Source organism: Nannobrachium achirus (genome assembly GCF_963921795.1).
Source record: "Nannobrachium achirus genome assembly, chromosome: 6".
In the NCBI taxonomy this organism is placed as follows: Eukaryota; Metazoa; Chordata; class Actinopteri; order Myctophiformes; family Myctophidae; genus Nannobrachium; species Nannobrachium achirus.
In genome coordinates this window covers 34970770-34994478 of record NC_137815.1, presented here as the reverse complement: position 1 = coordinate 34994478, position 23709 = coordinate 34970770, and the positions used below count along the sequence as shown (strand labels likewise).

At 41.9% G+C, this 23709-nt stretch overlaps 2 protein-coding genes across 2 annotated transcripts; both read left to right on the top strand.

The window, feature by feature from the left end:
- Positions 1–748: 748 nt before the first annotated feature.
- On the top strand, positions 749–4196 carry LOC308287050 (caveolin-2-like; the record flags this gene model as incomplete). Its single annotated transcript, XM_080728171.1, has 3 exons — positions 749–964; positions 2168–2355; positions 4046–4196. The coding sequence occupies 3 exons, from the start codon at positions 749–751 to the stop codon at positions 4194–4196; spliced, it is 555 nt and encodes a 184-aa protein (XP_080584297.1).
- A 5167-nt stretch (positions 4197–9363) lies between these two features.
- cav3 (caveolin 3) lies at positions 9364–16587 on the top strand (the record flags this gene model as incomplete). Its single annotated transcript, XM_080727285.1, has 2 exons — positions 9364–9486; positions 16246–16587. The coding sequence occupies 2 exons, from the start codon at positions 9364–9366 to the stop codon at positions 16585–16587; spliced, it is 465 nt and encodes a 154-aa protein (XP_080583411.1).
- Positions 16588–23709: the final 7122 nt, after the last annotated feature.

Sequence of the window (23709 nt, the reverse complement as noted above, 5' to 3'; positions counted from 1 at the left end):
GTACTTAGTTACTTTACACCACTGCCCTTACATGAAGCATGTCAAAGTGTGACCGGCCTGCAAAAGCCAATCAAGGCATTCCTCAACAAGGGGGCAAAAAGCCGTCAACAGGGCACTATGTTCCACCAGGGTGCAATGAGGGACAAGCCTGGGCACAGTGGGCAGGGGTGTCGTGCCAAATGCTGGGCCCTTGGTACTTTAACTATTGAAATAGCAGATATACAAGCTCACAGCGCGGCACCGAGTGCCGCGCTGCAAGCTTGTAGATCTGCTATTTTTGAAAAATCTTGAAAATTCAAAATTCAAAAGTCTTTGAATATTTCAAATCCTTTTTGAAAAACCTGTCAGTGGTGCTCAAACTTTTTCATGTGAAGGACCCCCAAATGATATGTATTTGGCCACGGACCCCCATCTCAAAATGTTATGTTAAAAAATAAATATATTCAAAGATTTGCACACATTTTCACAACTTTTTCAAAAATAGCAGCTCTACAAGCTCGGTGCCGCGCTGTGAGCTTGTAGATCTGCTATTTTTCAAAAGCTAAATTATAAAATAATTAAGGCCCCTCCACCTTGGGCCCTAGTAACTCAGTCCCACTTTTTCCCCCTTGTGACGCCCCTGAGCCTGGGGAAGGACTCTGTCCACACACACGGGAGGGATATGGTCTGTGGCTTTGGCTGCACGTCTTCCATTGTTTAATTCCACAATTCCACCGAGGGAGGCACTGGCACATACATACTGTACACGATGGCAACGGAGGACACGCCGGCCGAGACACGACTCAACCTGGAGGACACAGAGGAGCTGGAGGACCAGGGCACTCTGTGGTCCTCTCACATCTTCCCACATGAGAAAGAAGTCAGAGAACAACAGACCGATGTTGAGCTGGAGATGCATTGTGAGGATGACACCAGGCCCCTGGTCCAGGACAGGGATCCCAAAGGAGTCAACAAGGTTCTGAAGGTATCTTATAGGTTAAAACACACACGCACACGCACGCACGCACGCACGCACGCACGCACACACACACACACACACACACACACACACACACACACAGGGGCGGACTTAACAAACATGGGGCTCCAAGCAAAGTAGAATGTTGTAGCCCCCCACTGCATCACACACGCGTTTCTTGGGGTCGAGTTGGGTGTCTTAAAGATGCCCCCCCCCCCCCCCCACACACACACACACACACACACACAATACCGATTGGATTGATTGGTTGGGCAGCCCAGGGGGCCCCCCTCTGCCTCTGGGCTCCATGCGATTGCATTGTCTTCTATAGCGCTAAAAACTGCCACTGCGCACACGCGCGCGCGCGCACACATACACACACACACACACACACACACACACACACACACACACACACACACACACACACACACACACACACACACACACACACACACACACACACACACACACTAGTTGCACTCAGAAATGTTACACAATACTGACCTCAAGTGGAAATAGGCATGCATAATATTGTATATTTTTCCTTTAGCCTGCATTTAGAACTAACAGTAGTGTATCCTATTGATTACTGAGGCAATGTCTCTGTGCATTTGATGCATGCGTTTACCTTGCTTACTGTAAGTCGCTATCTGGATACTGTAGAGCGCCTGTTAAATGCCTAAATTGTGATTTGTCATGCTGGAAGCCGTCTTTGGAATTACATTTGCTCCTGTATACACACACGGCACCAGTAGGCCTAGGCATTATATTGAATCATTCTTTTAAAGGACGACTTCACCACTTTTCAACGTATCTATTGGTCCTCTAATGTTCTTGATAAAATACCCACGCAAAAAAAGAATCTGCTGTCTAGGACCAATAAATATATATTTAGATCTTTATTATCATGAGAACAATGGCTTCCATTATAGCATAGTACATTTTCAGGAATAGAAAGCCTGCAGTTTCTATTAGCTTGGATTCCCCATTGATGATGTCACTGGTAGGCGGGTTTCTTAACTGCCCACAGGCCTCCCAAGAGACATAGGCCGAGTAGAAAGATATTGTGCTATTTTTCATAAACATTAGTGAGGACCAATTATATGAAGATTAGTTGAAAAGTGGTGAAGTCGTCCTTTAACAGCCACACAGCTAGCTCAAAGCCAGTCCCATGCAGTGAAGCATATTGTTTTTGTGGTTCCTGAGGTTACGTTTGTGGACGTGATAGCGGAGCCTCCCTCGGTGAGGAGCTTTGATAGAGTGTGGCTGTGGAGCCATGCCCTGTTCGAGGTCTCCAGGCTGTGGTGCTACCGTCTCATCTCCCTGCTGCTGGCAGTGCCTGTCTCGCTGCTGGCAGGAGTCCTCTTCGCTGTGCTCAGCTGCCTGCACATCTGGTACAGTCGTTTTGTATCTGGTTCCAGTGGTGGAAAAAGTACTCACATTATCTTCACTTTAAAGGGATATTTCACTTTCAATTTTTTTTTTTGGTAATTTTATCATATAATCAGGCTTTTATGAACACCCTGAACAGTTTTTAATTTGCTTGATTGAATATTTAGATATTTGATGTAAATGTTACCAGGCCCTCCAGGCCCAGGGCCTCTCCCCACACACACCCATTGTAACTTCAAACTTCATTTTAACCATGATAGATTCATTAAAAACACCCATTATTTTTTCTGGTGACTCATATTACCCTCCTATACGTGAGCAGGCCGTGTTTTTTTTCGGGGGGGGGGGGGGGGTTGTATTTAGTCTCCCTGCTCTTCTATTGAGACATTTTCAGTGGCGTCAGTTCAGAAAAAGCTAAGGTATGGCAACATGACTGGTGTCTTGCACACGCGCCTTTGCGCGCGTGCAAGACACCAGTCATGTTGCCATACCTTAGCAACAGGCATGATACATTTATTTTAAGAAGTACATTTTATTTCCCCCCCCCAGGTTACTACGGTTTCTGATATGGCAGCCTGGAACAGTTGTTCAAGTGCAGCTAAACTTAACGTGCCACAATTAACAATAATGCATTGCACCTGTGCAGCTGACCTACGGAACCTGGGAATATACCATCTAGTCAAGAATAAAAGTGTGGAGAATACAATTACTATAATACCTTGTTAAAGTCACAATTTTGTTAAAGTTTGCATTTGTAGTTATTTTACTGTAATTTAACAACATAATAACCAGCACAGATAGACAAATAGACATTCATGGATTTATATTTAAAAGTAACTATATAACTATAAAATTAATTATATTTTCCCCCTGGACCCAGGGTATGGCAGCTGCATACCCCTGCCATACCCAATTGACGCCCCTGATTTAGATGGTGTCAAAGGTCATGTCTCACCTAGATACAGGATCTGACACAAATTTGGACCTGATGGTCAAGATTCAATTTATCCCCTGAGCAAGCATGCATGCACAGGGGCGCTGGAACTCCCAAATCCCAAGGGGAGCTGAGCCTGGAGGAGTTCATGAAGGCCGCACGCCAAAAATTCACGTTTTCTATCCGGTTTTGGGTTATTTTTATTACGGTTTCGGGTGCTTATTCCCCGCACAACGGTGTTACAAGGAGCTATATAGTTACTAGTTATTTTAGCACACAGTGCAACACACAGCACGCATGCACACACACAGTCACTCACGCACACACTACAAAATCTGGTATTATTTTTGTAACCGTTTTCTACTGTTTTTTATTCCCCATATACAACAGTGTTAGTTTGCAACAATGAGCCTATAGACAGTTTCTAGTTCTCAAATAAATAGACTTTGGTGTGCCATCAAAGCGGGATTTAAATTTGACTTCCCTTCTGACCGGAAGTGGCAAGGTGACCATGTGATTAGGTCACCATGTGATAATCAAATACCTTTTTTCAACATATTTTATTCCCCAAAGTCAAATACATTATTGTTTTAATATAGCTCTGTGTGTGTGTGTGTATATATATAGGCTTATTTAAAAAAAAAAGAAAAGCACCCCACTTCCAGCGCCCCTGTGCATGCAGGCTATTAGCTCAATGGTAAAAATGTCAGCAGCACATGCCAACTAAACTGAAGTGTTTTTGTTTTTGTCTTCTATAGGTTGATCATGCCCTGCCTTCAGCTCTGTCTCATTAACATGAACTGGATACAGACTATCTGGAGCAGTGTGTTGAACATAGCCATCGGTCCCTTCTTCAGTAGCATGGGAAAGTGCTGCAGAGGCATCGACGTCCGCCTGGCTAAAGACTAGTAAAGGTGTCACCAGTAGGCTATAGGCTAATATAACACTGAGGAACCGGAATGGGTTCCATCACTTTTGGATCCACTTCCGGAACCGAATTCTATCACACTGTCAGTGCTGGTGGTATGTGGACTTGTATGTCTGCTATACAATTAATATCAGTGGTTCTCTAATCATACTTTTTAATTTCAAGGACCAGCATAACTCTGAGAGTGTACAAATGTCAACCAAACAGACCTGTAACACTCTCAGAGTTACAGTCCTGTAAGGGTTAATTTGGAACCCCCTAGGAATCGTTCAGGAATCGGAATCGTTAAAACCCTAAAGGATCCCAACCTAACATCACATCACCAGACTTTCCACCACGGAGGAAAACCTGGTATTCTAGCCGTTGGTTCCGGCTGGCGTCACGTTGTTTTTGTTTCCCACACAGTGCAAATCAATTCGTTTATTTATACTAACAGAAGTGAAGGGAAACTGATAGGGTGACTTGTGCGTTACGTTTTTTCTTTATCTGCCTTTCATGAAAAGATTGTGGCGACATTTTGCCTGGCTAAGACAATGATTTAATTTTGTAAATATGTTGAATAAAAAAATCACATTAAATGTCTGTTGTTGATACAATAATCTGATATTTGTATGTGTGAATTAATTGTACATGAATTAAATGAAATCCAATTCAGCAGAAATCTTCACTGTCTCACAAACTGTAATGTGGCTAGTCTACCATACAGATTGGACTAAATAAAAATGTATTCTTAAAAAAAATAATAATAATAATGTTAATGTTATAGGAAAACACTGCCAAGTCACTTTTAATACTGCTTAACCAGAACATTGTTACTTGAAAGGTTGAGATCGAATCTGACAGGAAAGGTGTACTAGTCACAACCTATACTATTTGGAAATACCACATTATTGTGAATTTGTCCCTTAATGTGGTCCTAATGAGTTCTAAATAAGGGTGGAGACTGGAGAGTGATGATTAATTTGAGCGCCGAGCTTGGAGAACACGATGACGCCAGGCAGCGTCACACGACAAGTTCTTATACATTCTTAAGTTCTTATTTCTTATAAGTATTTCACCCACTCTTACCAGTAAATGTGATGTTTGAGAATAAAGTTTCAGTTAAGACAACTATCTCCTGAGCCGTGGCGTGAATGAACATACTGCACAGCTAAATATAGGTCTTACTTAAAGGCTGCAAGTGGTTGAAACCTCTGTTGGTTTGCCACTTGGCTTCTTTAGGCTATATGAATTATGTTTTCAGTTTCGATCATGACAGCTATTGGTCGTTTCATAATGAAAAGGGATGGCTTTGTAAAGGTCTTTCACTTAACCACTCAGGTGTCTCTGCATTGTATTGTAAAAAAAATTCCAGTTTCACTAGGGTGCCCATCTTCACCCTGAGGGAAGAGGATATATGAAGCGCATAAAATAGTATCAGTAGCAAGTATATCAAATCAGTGCCAAAAGTCATTTGAAAGGAGCAATTCAAAAGCAACAGCAACCGATTTATCACAATATGAAAAGATAAAGGTCCGCACAACAGCTTTGCTCCTCAGTGTTTCATTATTTTATTTTTTTAAACTGTCATTACAGGGGTACACAATGTTTCGGCCATTGTTGGCCTTCATCATGTCTGCTACTAAGACTGTTCAGAAAAATATATATATTTTCAGAACAACTTTTTAAACTGTTGTTCGAGTGTCCTCCCCTCCCAATGACCAGTTAGTTTGGTGCCTCCCATGCCTAAGTTGCTGCCTCCACCGTATAGTTGCATGTCAGGGGTGAATGTGAGGCATGCAATGTGAAGTGCCTTCAGTGGACTGAAGACTGACTTGGAAAAATTGTTCACAGATGACCTCCTTTAAAAGGATCTGTGAACAATTTTTCCAAGTCTGACCTCGTTACATTAGTTTCCCCACAACCCCTCAACTCGCAAACCCAATGACCAACCTACATACATACAATGGGCAACCAGACCTTGTGCTCGGCACCAAGGTTGGTTGACTCTTTCAAGAGAGGACAAAAGACATACCTTTTTAACAAAGCATTTATGCCCTCATGTTTTACTGTAAATGTTTTGTTCAGTTTCTTTGATATTTTTAGTGGTGTGATGATTCTTTGTTTATGCATTTGCCTTGTAGCACTTTGGGATTTTTACAAATGTAAAGTGCATTTTAAACAAAATCCATTAGAGTGCACAAGTACAGTGTTCGGTGTATCTGTGCGTCCTGTGTTTATCCGTGTTTACATCATCCAATGGGAAAACCGTTGGAAAAAACAGTGTTTACTTCATCCGATGGGAAAACCATTGAAAAAACACAGGATGACATCACCTACTTGGTGACGTCACCACCAACAAGTGCGACCTGATATAAATAACAAGACACAAGTTGCACGCTCTGCTGGCGCACAAGAAGGCCATACATGGCCATGAGTGCACAAGAGGCAAGTTGGCAACTCGACAGAGTGCAAGTGCAAATACAGCGTTCGGCTGTGTACAGTATGTACGTACGTAGCCCAATCAGGGACCAGCATTTCTGTCAACTTCTTCATTTACAGCCAATGAGGGACCAGCATTCCTGGTGATGCCAGTGGTGAGTGCCCCTCATGGGGCGCTCTGCTGGCGCACAAGTAGGCCATACATGGCCTACTTGTGCACATGGCGCAAGTCGGCACCTCGACAGAGTGCAGTTCTAGTTATTATTATATTATTATTATTAAAAGACAGGAACCGGTGCAGACTCTCAGTTTAATGCTCGAACACATGCCGTCCACTATACTGTGCCTCCCTGAAGAGTTATTTCTGTCTCCTCTCTCCTGCAGTGCCTATCCTGCCCTCTCCTTTCTCCACCACCACACCAAGAATACCCCTCTAATTGGGTTGGATCCCATTCCACCCACCACACCCTCCCTCCCCTGGCCCTCTGTCTCATGCCACCAGGGCAGGGCAGAGAGAGACACAGAGCCGAAACCGTTCCAGTTGCACTTCCTCTAAGTACAGCGTACCGCCTTGCTGCACTGGGCTGTTAGTGGTGTTGATCACAGACAAACAGCAACAGACAGCTCAGGGGGTTGAGGTTGATGATATGTTCATTGAGACTCTTTACACTCTATAACAGCATCCGCCTACTACAGCTATGAGCTTGTTAATGCTACTCGCCAAAAGCTATGACTGATAGGAACAACTGCACAGCTTAAGGAAGGTTGAATCAGAGTTTTATTTTGAGGGAGTATTAAGTTTTACGGTATTATCCCTGCACGAAACGGACATACTGTAGTGCTACAACATATTTCAGACCTGCAACGTTATGGTATGGGAACAAAAAGTTTGTCTACTGTGCAGAATTGAGAGAAATCATGAATTATTTTGAAGTCATGGCAAAGGAAAATACGTTTTTGATGAAAATGCCATAAATAGGCTACTACACTATGGTGATAATGTGGCCCTTTTTGTTCACCCTTGAACAGACATGCATGTAATACACTTCATACATTGCATCAGTCTCAAATGATTCATGGCCTTGCTTCTCCCACTAAGCATCACTGACACACACATGGATAATAATATAATAAAGGTTTTATTTAGAGAATGACACACTATATCCCGCTGCCCACAGGCAAGAGGTCGGTTGACAAAGGAAAAGTGAGTCTTTCATAGATTAATTTAATTGCAGTGCAGGTCTTTGGATTGAAGACAGACCCACGGTGAGGTTGTTTGCTAACTGAAACCGTCAGTGTCATGGGAGGAATTCTCCATCGAAGGCATAACTGGAAGTAGGCTGTTACTGGTAGAAGGTCAACAAACTGCATCCCAAACAAACATTTCCTTAGCTGCTGCTGTGGGCAAAGAATGTGAATGGAAATGTGACACTATTGGGTGAATTGTGCCTGATCTACAATATGTTCATTTGTATGCTTGTGCTGAGTACTTCACACTGAAATAATGACATGCAGCACACATCTCAAGAATTAGGATGCGCACAGTGTTTCTTCGTAAATTAATGCTCTACTTCATCATGAAAATAGCAGATCTACGAGCTCCCAACACGGCACAGAGCCAATGTAACCCTAACCCATTTTCACTATTTTATAGTAAAACGAATTCTAATAAAAAAAAAGGAACAGTTTCCACCCGACAGTGACATACAGTGTTGAGTAAATTCCATTTTATATCCTTCAAAACCGTTCTAAAAGAGCACTTACAGGTGGCTGCAATCCGGAACCTGTAATAAGAACTCGTTTATTTGATGGTTTTGTATATTATATTTTGTCTGTCATTAAATGTTTTGATGAATTGAGTACAAAGAATGGAAACAAGGAATAGTGCTTTCTAGGATTTAAACTCCTCTTAGCAGTATTGAACTGTACTTTCCTGTGCTTGTTTTTGAAAAATGTTAATAAAGTATTCAATCAATCAATCAATCAATCAATCAATCAATCAATCATATAATGTAATTGGAAAACGAAATCACATGATCAAAATCCATTCCCCCCTATTTCTTTTCCCCAGAGAAACAGCAGTAGGATCCGTGCTGCTGTAACTCTGTGTGCTGCTGCCTCACCCTTCAGTGGAAAATCGTGCCACCGTGCAAACTCTTCCCCTGCAGCCTCCACGGGCCGGTGTGAAATGTGACACAGCCGTGGGTCCCCCTTTAAGGCATGCCTCTTCTCCTGTCAATGTGCATTATTGTAGTGCATGTTGCGTGCATGCGTGAGAGATGACTAAGTAAGTAAGCAAGTAAATGTGTGTGTGTGTGTGTGTGTGTGTGTGTGTGTGTGTGTGTGTGTGTGTGTGTGTGTGTGTGTGTGTGTGTGTGTGTGTGTGTGTGTGTGTGTGTGGTGTGCGTGTGTGTGTGTATGTGCGCTACTGCGTGTGTAGAGAGAGTAGATGGGGTGGGCTGGGAATGTGGGGAGGGGGCCCACATTTCCACCAGGGCGTTCGCAGCAGCTGTCCACTGGCATTTCAGACGTGTCGTCAGTGCAGTGACAGAGACAGGGGGTTTCGGAGGGTCTCTGACAGGCCTGCAGTTGCTATTGGGATTGGAAGCTGTGTTACTCAGTCGTGTGCCAGCCTCTCACCAACACCACCAGCCCTGAGCGTTCCCATTCTTCTTCCTATAGCTGCAGGCCCCCACAGGTTGGACACACGGCAGCCACCACCACACAATGGCGGACCAATACCAGGCGTACAACACCAACGAGGTGAAGATCCCAAAGCAGGACCCCCACAGCAAGGAGATTGACCTGATCAACAGAGACCCCAAGCAGATCAACGAGGATGTGGTGAAGGTTTGTGTGCCATTGCTTGGTTCAACATCCTTTATTACACTAAAGGCCCATCCATACTCCACTTTTAGGTGATAACGTTTCCACCTAAAAGGTGATTACATTATCACCTAAAAGTGGAGTATGCATGGACCTTAACTGGCTTAACCACCTGAACCCCAGCATCCCTAATCTGGAGGAACATTTGGCAGGAATAGCCAATCTACAAGAGCTTATACTGGTTGTAGATCGGCTATTTTTGCAGCTATTTTTTTAAGATGTGGTTTGGTGTAGAGAGGGGTGAAAAAGCGGACCAAGTATAGAGCCAATCCCAATTAACTAAGTAATAGTTTACATAGTAGGCAGAGCAGAGCTATTCAACCTGAGGCTTGTGGGTCGCATGTAGCCCCTTTGGCATGTCTATGCGGCCTTAAGTTGAGTAGCCCTGGTATACAGGGTTCAAGTGGTTAAGAACTTAAGATTAACACTCTGTGTTCACATGTGGAGAAAATGTTTAAAGAAGGGGACTTGAACACAACTTACAATTTAGGCACATATCCAGAGCGATTTACAGTAACCAATCTAAACACGAGGTATTACATCAAATGCATAGAAATAGTAAGAAGTAAAACAGAAGAATAGGTTACTACGCTACTGCATGGGGGAGATGCCAAAAATAGTAGCAGATCTATTCGTGCTGCTTGAGCTGAACACAGAGTTTATTTATGGAGTGGAAGGGAGTGACACACATATTACTGGCATGTCTTATTTAGAGCTAGACGGGTGTTTATCCTGTCGATTGTTGCCATGGGTACATATCACAACAACAGCACGGCATGTACACAAAGATATTAATAAAATGTCATTGTACTGCTGCTGTGTAATGTTTGTCAGGACAGGCGGTTTCATTAAAAGGGATCAGTGCATTTCAGGGGTTGTTGGGTAGGCCAGGCCTACCTATAACCCTAACCCTGACATTCAATTTACAACTGCTCGGTACAGTAACAGTTTACTGCAATGTTAAGTATTTTCATGTACCATAGTTAATACAGTAAATGAGTTAACATAAATTAACAATCTGGTTTTCTCTGTAGCCCACTTTTCAAGGTTCCGTTTGCCTTTGCCTTTATTTTTCCAAGTCCATTTGAATTGTGATAAGATGTTGCCCAATAAAACAAGGTGTTATCTGATTGACACTTTGAACACATGGGTTTATGCATTATTATCTGTTCTGGCAATCCCCTAAAACATAGAAGAGGTCAAATGTTGACAACTCATTTTAACTAACTAATTATGCATCATAATTATTATTCATGTATTTATTTACCAGGGACAGTGCACATTAATCAACATGTCAGTTTTCACGTCCATGTAATGAGCCAGAGTTAGCCTGAAGCCATTTAGGCGGGTGCAGTTATGAAAAAAAAGCACCTAACCCCAAAAAAATTGCAACAAAAGGTTTTTCAACTGTTTTGTGTAGTATTAGGTGTCCTTAATAACATACTAAAAGTCTACCAAAGTCTGACCACTGGAAAGGTGTCGTTTTCAAGATGGCGTCCAGAATGGACAAACATTCATTAAAATACTCTAACTCCTTCATTATTTTCCCTAGACAAGTATTTTTTGTGTCAAACCCTATGTTTATGTGGCCTAGGAATCCATTGGACTTGTCCAAATTGCAGAAATACAATTACATAATTCTAAAATCCAATATTGTGTCTTTGACTCTATTAAAACCCAGTGAAAGGGCCACCGTTTCAAGTTACCTAACTCAATATGTATTAAATACCACATAGTTATTTCTTTACATTTGTGTTTCACTTGAACAAGACTGAAATGTCATAGTTCCATCCCTACTGTACATACTAGATTTTTTCTTTTTCTTGCAGACAAGCACAGTGTCATCTTGTAGGGGCAAAACATGAACAACATTAAATAGATTTTCAAAACAACTTTCGGATATATTAGGAAGGTGTATATTCTAGGAACAGTATGAGTGTGCAAAGAGGGGTTTTGGTGAGTATGGAGGTTGGGACAGAGCTGTCTGAGCCTACTGTAATTGTCTACTGGGTGCCTATAGGCAGAGGTGGTGGATAAGGCCTAGCACTGAGCATGCCGTCTAAAAGTGGTCTAATAGTGGTATAGATTTGAAAGTTTTTTAGTCGTCTAAACTTAGACTAGACGACTAATAGTCGTCTAAATGTAGACCGTCTATATTTAGACAACTATTAGACGTCTATTAGTCGTCTAGTCTAAGTTTAGACGACTAAAAACCTTTCAAATCTATACCACTATTAGACCACTTTTAGACAGCATGCTCTCGTCTAAGAGTTTAGTGGACCTTCAGGTGGGTGTGGGCGTAAGGGTATCTTGATAGCTCCATGGGCTCTTGGAGCACTGAAGTGCAAAGTTACATGAGTTCTATCCTCCCCCATGTCAGAGGTGGAAAAAACAACAACAACTGTCTCAGATATGTCCCATTGGGCTATGTAGTGGGGCACTTGGAAGCCCAGGACGAGTGCCCATAGGTGGTAAGAGAGAATAGAGCGTGTCATTTCCTGGTGGTGGTGGTTCAATAGCCAAATGCCAATACGCAAACTTCCATCCTCACAATTTGGTTCGCTTTAAGAAACGCTCCATGCTTAGTGTAACTTTGGTGAGACTACAATTAGTTATGATGTGTCAGACAGCTGGGTTGTTATGTGGAGAAGGCTCACAGCTCCTCCAAAAACAAATTTGCATTTGACACAAACTGGATCACGCTGGAGGATGGAGTGAGGAGGAGGCAAGTAAGGTATTGGAATTAAGATCATGCATTTGGCTGACAGGGGTGTCACCTGGCTTACTGATAGTCCCACTGGTTCCAAGTGGCCCTTCGGGTCATGATAGGCCCTTGTGGGTGACTGGGTGGGTATAGTCAGATAATGAGGAAGGCCGGTTCCCAGTGCTGGTGGTTGTAAAACCACGGCTGTGTGTCAGGCTGACGGGTGTTTCCCTATTACTGGCTCACAGGAGAGTCAGTGTCTGGTTGTTTGCTATTTTTCTAAGACCATTAATATTAACAGGAGCCCATAGTGACCTATCAATGTGACTCAGAGGGTACTTGGCTGTTATCCTCTCCAGTTAAAAAGCTGAGGTGTATGCAGAAAGCAATGCTTGTCTGTCAGATAGCAGCAAGGACACAGACTTGCGTTGGCCTTGAAGTTGGTTAGATGGGAAGACTTGGAGCACAGCGTGTCATGAGTTGTCCCACCTGCACTCTTACTGCTAAAATGCTCCAGAAAAAACATTTGCAACAAGCCAATCTGAACCCTATCCGTGCCACACTCCTCAACTACTCCTGCCAAGACCCAGTAAACACCTAGGTTGTGACCTCCACTCCCTCTCCAAGCCCACGATGGCCCAGATTTTCAGATAATATGTAAAGGGGGGTAAGGGAACATCACAGGATATCCCAGGCTTCCAGACCCCCTCTTAACCTACACCTATCAGAACCTACCTGTACCCACCTGAGAGCCATCACATCCCCTCTACACTCCCACACTGCCCCCCTCACTGATCGTCACATCATTCACCCCTCATGCTCCCTTTTCCGCCAAATGTGCATTCTATCCCTGCTACACACATCCACTCCCCCCCGGTGGGACCCTCCAGAGGTAACAGTTTTGTGACTCTCAGTGGTTTCAGTGCAAAACAAATGCTTTTAATTAATTCATAATCATGAAGAAACTCTAGATTGACTGATCACAAGCTACGTACTGAGGTGAGAATTACAATTCTTTAGATTTTTTCCTGTATAAGGTTGCAGCACCACAAAATTCAGCATCTGTCACAGGTTCCCCTAGGGGAGTTATATTTCATTTTATATATATATATATATATATATATATATATTATGTGATACTAGACACCTTATCAAACACAATGGTGAAGACATTTCTTGGTAAGGAATTTGTTCCCAAATGTGTATATTTAATGACTATAACATGGCCGCCCTGTTTTTATTAATTTCACAGTACCTCACAGTAATAACTAATTTATTCCTTATTGGTATCAAAAGAAATCTCCTGAAAGATTTAACAAAATGTTAATTATAACTGAAATCATCAATACTGGACATTATGGCACATGGGAAAAGGAGAAACGTCCAATTACATTCGGAAATCTTAAAATTTTACATAAATATGCTTATAACCTTATTATAACCAACTGTTTTAACATAATTGTACTTGTAATCACTTGACTATAATTTATATATGCTAATTGGATTCCTAGATCATCCAAATATGAGGTTTGACACCACAAATATTTGTCTATGATGAATAATAAAGGAATAATGGTCTTTTAAGGAACTGGCGGCGGCCATCTTGAAAATATGCATTTCTAGTGGTCAGATTTTGGTAGACTTTTGATATGTTATTAAGTACACCTGATACTACAATAAACCATTGAGAAACCTTTTGTTGCAATTTTTTTTGGGTCAAACCATATCTGCACCCGCCTAATTTGTAGTCCCTGAGCAGGCTGTTAAAAAGTGCTCATAAAACTATATTTGTTGAGAATCAGAATGCATTCAATCCAATACAGGTTGTTTTATTTTAATTATCAAATTCAAAATGCAAATCGCATTGTGACATTTGGAGGTTTCGAAGAAAAAAAAGTTTAAAAAATAAATTGCAGGAACAATTTGGACCATACATTATTCATCAACAGACATCTGTGTAAATGTGCTGTCCTGTACTGTGCCGCTATAATAAAGTAAAGGCAGCATTATTAGTATTACCTTCACCAGGCTGTTTTTAATTGAACAGCACAAGACATAGACAGTCCATCAACATCAGCAGGCCTAGTAGTAGCCTAGTAATTCAGTGCAGTAATATAACATAGTAGACATAGGTACGAGGCATGTTGGTATAATAGTAATTCAGCTTACAATAAAATGAGAAATCACGCAGTGGTGTAAAGTAACTAAATGTAAAAATTTTAGGTATTTTTTGAGTACCGTAATTGCTGGACTATAAGCCGCACCTGAATATAAGCCGCACCAGCTAAATTTAGAACAAAAACATATGTTTACATATATAAGCCGCACCTGACTATAAGCCGCAGGTGTCCCTCCTGCTTCCCGCTAGAGCGCCCCTGGTGGCAGTTAGCTGTATAAATCTATATATAAATCCATTGTTAAAGACCATTGTAAAACTAACTACCTGGCCGTTAGCTGTAAAAGTCTTTATATAAGCCGCACCGTTGTATAAGCCGCAGGGTTCAAAACATATAGGAAAAAAGCCGCGGCTTATAGTCCGGCAATTACGGGTATGTCCAATTTCTATACGTTTACTTCTACTCCACTAAATTTCAGAGGCAAATATAGGCTTACTTTTACTCACAATTAATTGACAACTTTGGTATAGTTACTTACATTGTAGATTTAGATAATTGTTACAAAACATACTTTAGCCCCTTCAGCCCTATAAACATTTCGGCCTTTTGAAAATAACCAATCTACAAGTAGAACTGCTATTTTCAACAACAACAACAACAAAAGTAAATTGAATACAGGACTACTACTTGTAACAGAGTATTTCCACATTGCAATATTGGTACTTTTACTTGAGTAAGAAATGTGAGTAGGCCTACTTTTCCCACCATTGGTCTGGAGCTCCACAGATATAAAGAGCTAGATGCCTCGTTCGCCTCTGCAGTTAATTGGAGCGATGTGCAAAAGTTCTAGTTCGGACTTCCTGGAAAAACTCAAGGGAACGCTATCAGTCAAAGTGACTACTGGCCAATCACAGCGTGTCTTTTCCGTGACTTATCCAAGGACCACAATTCAATTCAACAGAGCCAGTTTCGCGATGTTGCGCTGTTCAGCTGTTCTTACAGGCTGCATACATAAAGACCAGCCCCCACCTGCCTCTGATTGGCTTACCGACTTCCCTATGTGTGACGCACGCGGAAGCAATGAACACGGAAGCAATGAAGATTCCCTTAGTTGCTCAATGCATACGCCCCCTAGCCGAAGGAGGCGTCTACCTTTCTATGTCTATGTGGAGCTCTACTGCAAAGGCTACAATGTTGTTAGCTAAACTGTCATGCCACAGTGCATCTACGGTATGTAGGTGCAGCGCTTCTTGCTTTTCCTGACTTTGTCCTGGGTTGGCTCCCAGCCTCCCATATAGGCTAGTGTCAGTTTGTTTGCCACTATAGTTCCGGGTGCCTGACGCAGTGCCCTGCCAGCCTCATCCTTCTCTCTCTGACTTTGTCTGTGACCTGTGGCACTATGTAGGTCGTCGTGGATGTTTACTTTCATCCACAAGCAAATTCTGTTGTATATTGTTTTGGGGGTCTTGAGTAATCCTTAAATGTACAATGTTGACATCCTGCAGTTTAAGAACAATTTACGGCCTCCATTTGGAGAGTCGAATTATTCCTGACTCCGCAGTATACAAACCCAAAGGGGGTCACACTTTACTTGAGCATGCAAATTCATAGGCGTAATTAATGCTTAATTAATGATGAACTCATACGTCAATTCATCGTGAATTATATCATGCACTAATAGTTCATTCCTGGTCATTACTCAATAACTAATGTTGAACTTACCCAAGTGTCATTGTGTTAACGGTAACTCACAGTTCCACTTCTACGACCATGATGGGTGCTCACATGCAGATATGGTATGGAGCATTGAGGAGGGTCAGACTCTGAAGTCCGACCCTCCTCACAACACATTTCTTAAATTTCAGGTTTGTATGACAACCTGTTCTGTACTTCTCTCTCCAGGTGGAGTTTGAGGACGTGATCGCAGAACCCGACGGCACACACAGCCTGGACGGGGTGTGGAAAATCAGCTACACCACCTTCACTTTGTCCAAGTACTGGTGCTACCGCATCCTGTCGGCCATCTTCGGCATTCCCGTGGCCCTGATCTGGGGCTTCCTGTTCGCCTGCATCTCCTTCTGTCACATCTGGGCCGTGGTTCCCTGCATCAAGAGCTGCCTCATCGAGTCGCAGTGCATCAGCCGCATCTACTCCCTGTGCATCCAGACCTTCTGCGATCCCTTCTTCGAGGCCCTGGGCAAGGTCTTCGGTAGCATCCGCGTGGCCTTGCGCAAGGAGGTCTAAAGACTCTTATGGCAGTGTTTGGTTGCACTGTGACCGATGGAATGTGGTCTCTTTTTTTGGTATCCACTAGAGCAGGGGTCTTCAACAGGGGGTCCGGGACCCCTAGGGGGTCCTCAGAGTTACTACAGGAGGGCCACCAAATCTTTGAATGATAGGAACCTTTTTTTCACATAACCACTTGAACCCTAGCATCCCTGTGCTGGTGGGAACATTCGCCAGAAAATAGCAGATCTACAAGCTGTGAGCTTATAGATCGGCTATTTTCGGTGAAGAAGTTTGGTGTAGAGGGAAAAAAGAGCAGACCAAGTACATAGCCACAGGTCACGTTTACAAAGTATTGAGGTCAAATGTCTGAAAACAATTCTGTCAAACAAGTGAAGCTACGAAGCTATCCATGACATCGATGAAAAGGTTTAATCTGCAACACAATTTTATACAATATAGTGGCGGTCCTTGCTCATCTCTCTCTCAGCTAGGGGGTCCTTGGACTGAAAAACGTTGAAGACCCCGGCATAAGAGGTTCAGTCCTGGTGTCTTCAGTGTTTTCCAAGACACCTCCTTCCTCCCTTTCAACGAAACCCCCACAAATCCTACCCTACCACATGCAAGCTCAGAGCCCCAATAACCATCTGTCTCGCCCCAACAAGTCATCACATCGCCAGTGTGCCCTCTGCCTCTGACGCCCTGTTGCGCCTTGTGACGGCTGAATTGTGCAGCATCGTCCTGTGACAGCTCTAGCAGTCTTGGAGAGCTGAGCGCTGCTCGGCGGGGGAGATGAGGCCAGGATGTTGTGAGGAAGATACCGGTAGATCTGGCCTTATCGATTCTGTGTCACAACATGCTAAGACAATGACTTTGTTCTCCACCACATGACACAAACTCTCCAACAAAGCTTCTGCTCCTGTGGGAATAATATCAAACTTCCTCTTTCTATTTTGTTTGGCTAAATCCCTATTTATAATGCTTTTGGATGTTAGAGTATTCGTTTAGAACAGTGAAATTCTGCTATTGGTTTTGTGTCTGAAATCATTTGCATTTATAATAAATTATATCAACATTAGCGAAAGCGATATTATTACTCATGGATCATCATCATCATCATCATCATCATCATCATCATCATCACATTCACAGTTTAAAATTGTTGGATCATCTTTTACAGAATAGACATGATGAACTTTCTTCTGAATATGTTGAGACCGTTTGTTTATAATTTAAAACAACTATGACAATATCAATATACTAATATACTATTTCTGTGATTAATTTCATTGCTATTGAGGAAGCTTCTTTTTTTTCTCTGTAAGATATTCGTGAGTTGCATTTGTAGCCCTATACATCGGCCATGTTGAGGACCAACACAGGTGTTCATAGAACATTAGTTCTATGCCAATCAGACAAATTGAAACACCGGTGTTGGTCCTCAACATGGCCTTTTAGGACTACAAATGCAACCCATGAATATGTTGAAAATAAAATACTTTTCTTTTAAGTTTGACGTGAGAAGTTCAGAGAGACTTGGAGTAGAGCCGCTGCTCCTTCACTTGGAAAGGAGCCAGCTTAGGTTGTTCGGGCATCTAGTACAGATGCCTCCTGAGTGTCTCCCTAGGGAGGAGACCCCCTGGCAGACCAAAGACCAGATGGGGGATTACATCTCCACACTGGCCTGGGAACGCCTCAGGATCCACCAGGAGGAAGTTGCTCATGTTGCTCAGGAGAAGGAAGTCTGGAGCTCTGCTGAAACTGTTGTCCCCATGACCCGACTCCGGATAAGCGGTTGAAGATGGATGGATGGATGTGGAATTGTAAAAAGAGGGAAAGAAAAGGTTGCATGTTGCTGTCATACAAGCCCTATACATGGCTCTCTACTGCTGAATGTGTAAATGTACTTATCTCCATATTTCAACGTTTTGTTTTGTACAGCATGAATGCCCTATTTTATCATACAAAGCGTCGTGCCAAGTAGCAAAAATGGTAGTTCTTGTATTTCTGCCATCTTCTCTATTTTTGAACAATTTGATTTAGTCTCTTAATTTTGTCTGTGTGTTTTATAAATATTTAACCAATGAAAGTATAGACAACAGCTTGTGACAAATTAATAGGTTTCTACCATGCAGACAGCAATGATGTACTTAAAAGTAAAGTTTGCTTGTGTGTGTGTGTGTGTGTGTGTGTGTGTGTGTGTGTGTGTGTGTGTGTGTGTGTGTGTGTGTGTGTGTGTGCGTGTGCGTGTGTGCGTGCGTGCGTGCGTGCGTGCGTGCGTGCTGCAGGGACGTGCTGGGCCCCTGATTCAGCCCGGGAAAAAGAGTTGTAGAGGCCCTCATTGCGCGCTATAGAGAGAGATCTCTCTCTGTAGCGCTGCTGCTACTCAAAGATTTGTGACAGAGTGACAAGCCAGTGGGCCAATTACATGAGTTATATTTCGTCAACCTTGTATGTCCAAAACCATTTTAAAAATGATTTAAAGTAGTGAAAACAGCGGATCTACAAGCACACAACGCCTCGTGCTTGTAGATCCGCTGTTTTCACTACTTTTGTGCGACGGCCTTGTATGATGAAGCAGGGCTTTGCTTTGCGAAAAAATTTACAAATTTGAAACTTGGAGATACGAGGTTTCTGCCAGACAGTGACGTTTTACTTTGTTGGCCGCCCAGCCCCCAAAATGGAACGAAGGGCGTCATTTTATTTTTTTCCTAATGGCCGGCCTGGACCGTCCGGGAATGAACCGGCCTTTCGGGAGTTGTCCCGCTTTTCCCAATGGCCAGCACGTCCCTGTGTGTGTGTGTGTAAACCATTTATAGAACAGGCCTATATAAATTGTATGGCACTCTTCCGGTGCATTTGCTTGCTTGATTTCACAATCAGGACATTCTGGGAGATGCTTGAAGAAGTATGTACTGTATATAATTAACAGTTATTTTCCTCATTAACTGAGTTGAATATGTATAGGTCTTAGTCATGTTCGGATGTTGGTAGCTTGAGTCATGTGAAATAGAGGCACTGTAATTATGCAGTTATACTGCAGTCCACTAGAGGCCACTATTGCAGAATACTTACACTTACCTTTAGAGCCTCCATAACTGTCCATTGTTAAAAGGCTAAGACCATTATGCATTCTTATGTACAACAGCTTAAGTACTGTACTTGAGTACAACTTTGAGGTCTTTGTACTTTAGTGGAGTATTTCCAGTTTCCAATACTTTATCTTCTACTCCACTATATATAATATTGTACTTTTACTCCGATACATTATTTGAAAACTTTAGTTACTTATTACTTTGTAGATTTGGATTATTATTACAAAACATACATTGACCACACCAGATGTCGGCCATTTGAAAATAGCAGATCTCACAATGTGACACATTGTGAGCTTGTAGATCTGATATTTTCAAAAGATTTGTGCTACATTTGAAAACTTGTGAAATGAGACATTCTGCATAATGAGTACTTTAAGTACATTTTGATGCCGATACCTTTGTACTTTTACTGAAGTAAATGTATCCGGACCTTTACTTGTAACAGAGTATTTCTACATTTCATTCTTGATAGTGAAATGTAGAACATTTTAGTACTTTTTCCACCATGGCCCTGTTGCCTCACAGCAAGGAGGTCATGGGTTCAAGCCAGACTGCTAACAAAGAGGCTGAAAAACAGACAAAAAGGTTTAGGTAGGCCTACTGTTCCTTCAAGTTCAAGTGGCTTTCCTCCCAAAACAAAAACATGCATGTCAGTGACATCATCGAAGGCAGTAGTTCCCAAACAATGGGTCGGTAAGTAAACATCCTGTTTTATTTTAGTATAATTTGCTTATTTTTACGTTATAATTTAACTTTTCTAGATAGAAAGTTATCTCGTCTTTCCAATAGTTTTTCCAGAAACGTAAAAAAAAAGAAATACCATGCAGATAATTGGCTTAATGTGCAACATTGTTTTCACATTCAACAATAAACAAACCATTAACATACCAGTATTGTGTTGGTTTGTTTACAGTGTATACAACGTAGGTCTCAGCACAGACCTGCTTTCATACTCATGCAAAAGGACCACAAGTTTGAGTTCTCTTTTAATATATGACATATACAATTTATTTCAAATAAATAAGAGACGTTTCCCCCCAAAAAATACAGCACTCTAAAAGAAAACAATGGAACCTTTTAGGTTCTCAGTAGCATTAAGGACTTGAAGTGAAAAGAACGTATTAGCTTAGATGACAACAGGAAAATAACATATCTGTAAAAAAATTAAAATGCTTTTAAATGTTGCTATTTTCCTTTTTCTTTTAAACAAAGACTGGGGTTTCAAGTAGCAATGCTTTAAGTTGACCTCTTGCGCTATATATTTTTTCAAAAACAAGTACTGTACACTTTTGTGATGAAATGTTATTATTCACGTTTCCCTTTTGAAATGGGAGTTCCAAGCTTGTGCTGGATAGCATAAAGCCTGATTTATGCTTTGTTGAACGACGTGTTCGATCCGTGACACATACAGTATAGAGCACCGAAGTCTGACTTAATTAAAGTGGTAACCGGAATGCTCGCCCTAAAACACACTCGCCCTAACCTTTTTCCGCCCACCTCACGCCATCGGTCGGTGGGGCGGATCTTGTATTCTTGCATTTGTTTTACTGAGGATAAGGTTAGAAATAAGTTTAGGGTTAGACATTGTTTTACTGAGGTTAAGATTAGGAATAGGGTTAGAGTGACGTCAGGACTTCGATACTCTGTAGTGAGCTTGGAGTTCGGCTATTTCCGGCACGTGATACCGTCATACAACTGGGCATAAATTAAGCATAAGGAGACTGACCCAGCAACAACTATTACAGAAACAGTCAATATGTAAAAACACAGCACAGTTGCTATACAGAAATACATCTGATAATCATTTTAGTTAACGTTTTTCTTTTTTTTTTCACATAAGAGAACGGTGGGAAATCGGTTTGTTTTGTAAAACATGTACAATTCTACAGTTAAGACACATACAAGCACATAGTATTCAACATCTATGGCATCCTTCATAATAAAGAACACTGCTTTAGTTATGAACATAATGTTGTTGTTCACTGAATTTGACAACAAATGACCCATCAATCATAAATCACACTGTACAATACATAATGACAGCATGGCCTAATGGCCCTTTGTCAAGCCACATCTTCCACATTCGTGATGATCTTAAATCCTCCAATATTTTTTCCGCCCTCTGGATCAGTGATGTGGACATTATGATTGACAGCAAATATGAAAAGATGAAGTCTGTAAAGGGAGCCAATTCCCTATTTCACATGGCTTCTAAAATGGATATTGTAGATTAATAACCAGCTGAAATGAAACCTTTTTAGAGCATAATAGTGGTCATATATGGGACATAGGGGGGCAGTGGCGGCAGTGGCTCAGGATAGAGTGGTCGGTAGAGCAGCCCACAGTTAGTGTTCTTGAGCAAGACTCTGAACCCCTAGTTGCTCCCGATGTGCAGGTTGGTGCCTTGCATGGTTTCCTCCGCCATCAGCGTATGAACGTGTGTGTGTGAATCGATGAATGTAAAGCTCTTTGGATAAAAGTGCGATATAAATGCACCATTTACCATTTGCCATTTACATAGTTAACAATAGATGCCAAAAATTCATTACTTCCTGTCAAGCAACAACAAAAGAAAAGAACGTCATGTGTTATTACATGGACAGGTGCGGCGGACCGATTTGAACCAAACAGCAGACGCAGCTAGCTATACAAACTGATGCAAGCTAAAGGTTCATTAATGTTTATTTACAAACGTAATCTTGATTCAGCATTGTCTTGTTGCAGTGTGAATCCCATAGCCCGAGGGTACGGGACGTCCGCTTGACTGGTTCAGTCCCACTTTTCCCATCGCTGTTATTGACTGAGAAGCACCCAGCCCAGTTTCACTAGGAAATACCTAAAGATAGGTGGTATTTAAAGAGGTTCAACATGCCACTGTGCTTGTAAAGCTCAACAGGAAGGAAAACAAAAGCTGGATGATTGTTTCAGAGCAGATTGTTGCTTTTCTTATTTAACATAAAACAATATATCGTTGTTGTCGGGTGGAAACCTCGTATCTCCAAGTTTCAAATTTGTACGTTCTTTCGCAAAGTAAAGCCCTGCTTCATCATACAAGGCCGTCGCACAAAATTTGTGAAAACAGCAGATCTACTTGCTTGTAGATTGGGTGTTTTCATTAGTTTGAATCATTTTTAAATGATAAAAGCAAAATGAACGGTTATGGACATACAAGGTTTTCACCCGACAACGACGATATGTATAACCAGGGGTGTCCCACCAAATTCTGGGCCCTGGGTACAAGGATTGCACTGCGGGCCCCCCATAAATGTTCTTCATAGCGGGAGGGGGTTTAACCCATTTAGACTGGGAACACATTATTACGCATTATTTTGTGCTTCAACTATTGAAAAATAGCAGATATACAAGCTCACAGCGAGCTCGTAGATCTGCTATTTTTGAAAAATCGTGAAGATTTGTGCAAGTCTTTGAATATTTCAAATCCTTCTAAGGTTTTTTGAAAAACCTATGTTTCTATGTCAGTGGTGCTCAAACCTTTTCATGTGAAGGACCCCCATATCAAAATATTTAGTTCCAGGGACCCCCCAGAAGCAAAATTTGAGTTACAAATGGCCTCTTAAAAAAATGTATATATTGAAAGATTTGCACACATTTTCACAGCTTTTCAAAAATAGAAGATATACAAGCTCTTATATCTGCTGTGAGCTTTTATATTTGCTATATTTCTTTCTCTCTCAAATTTTTATCCCACGATTTTGTAACCCATTTTCACCCAGTGACAATTGCCTATGTAATCCTGAGCTCTGCTTTCCCTCTGCCACGCCTGGGGAGACAACTCATGCTTCCTTCAGTGCATGAGGAGTCCAAGTTGCTTCTTTTCACCTGTCAGTGGGGATTTCCCCGGTTTGGACGTAGCGCGTGGAAGGAACATGTTATTCCAACCAGTTCCTTTCCCCTCCATCAGGCAGATGATTAAAGTATAAAATAATTAAGGCCCCTACACCTTGGGCCCTGGTAACTCAGTCCAACTTCCCCCCCCCCCCCCCCCCTTGTGACGCCCCTGATAACTACTACTACATTTTAC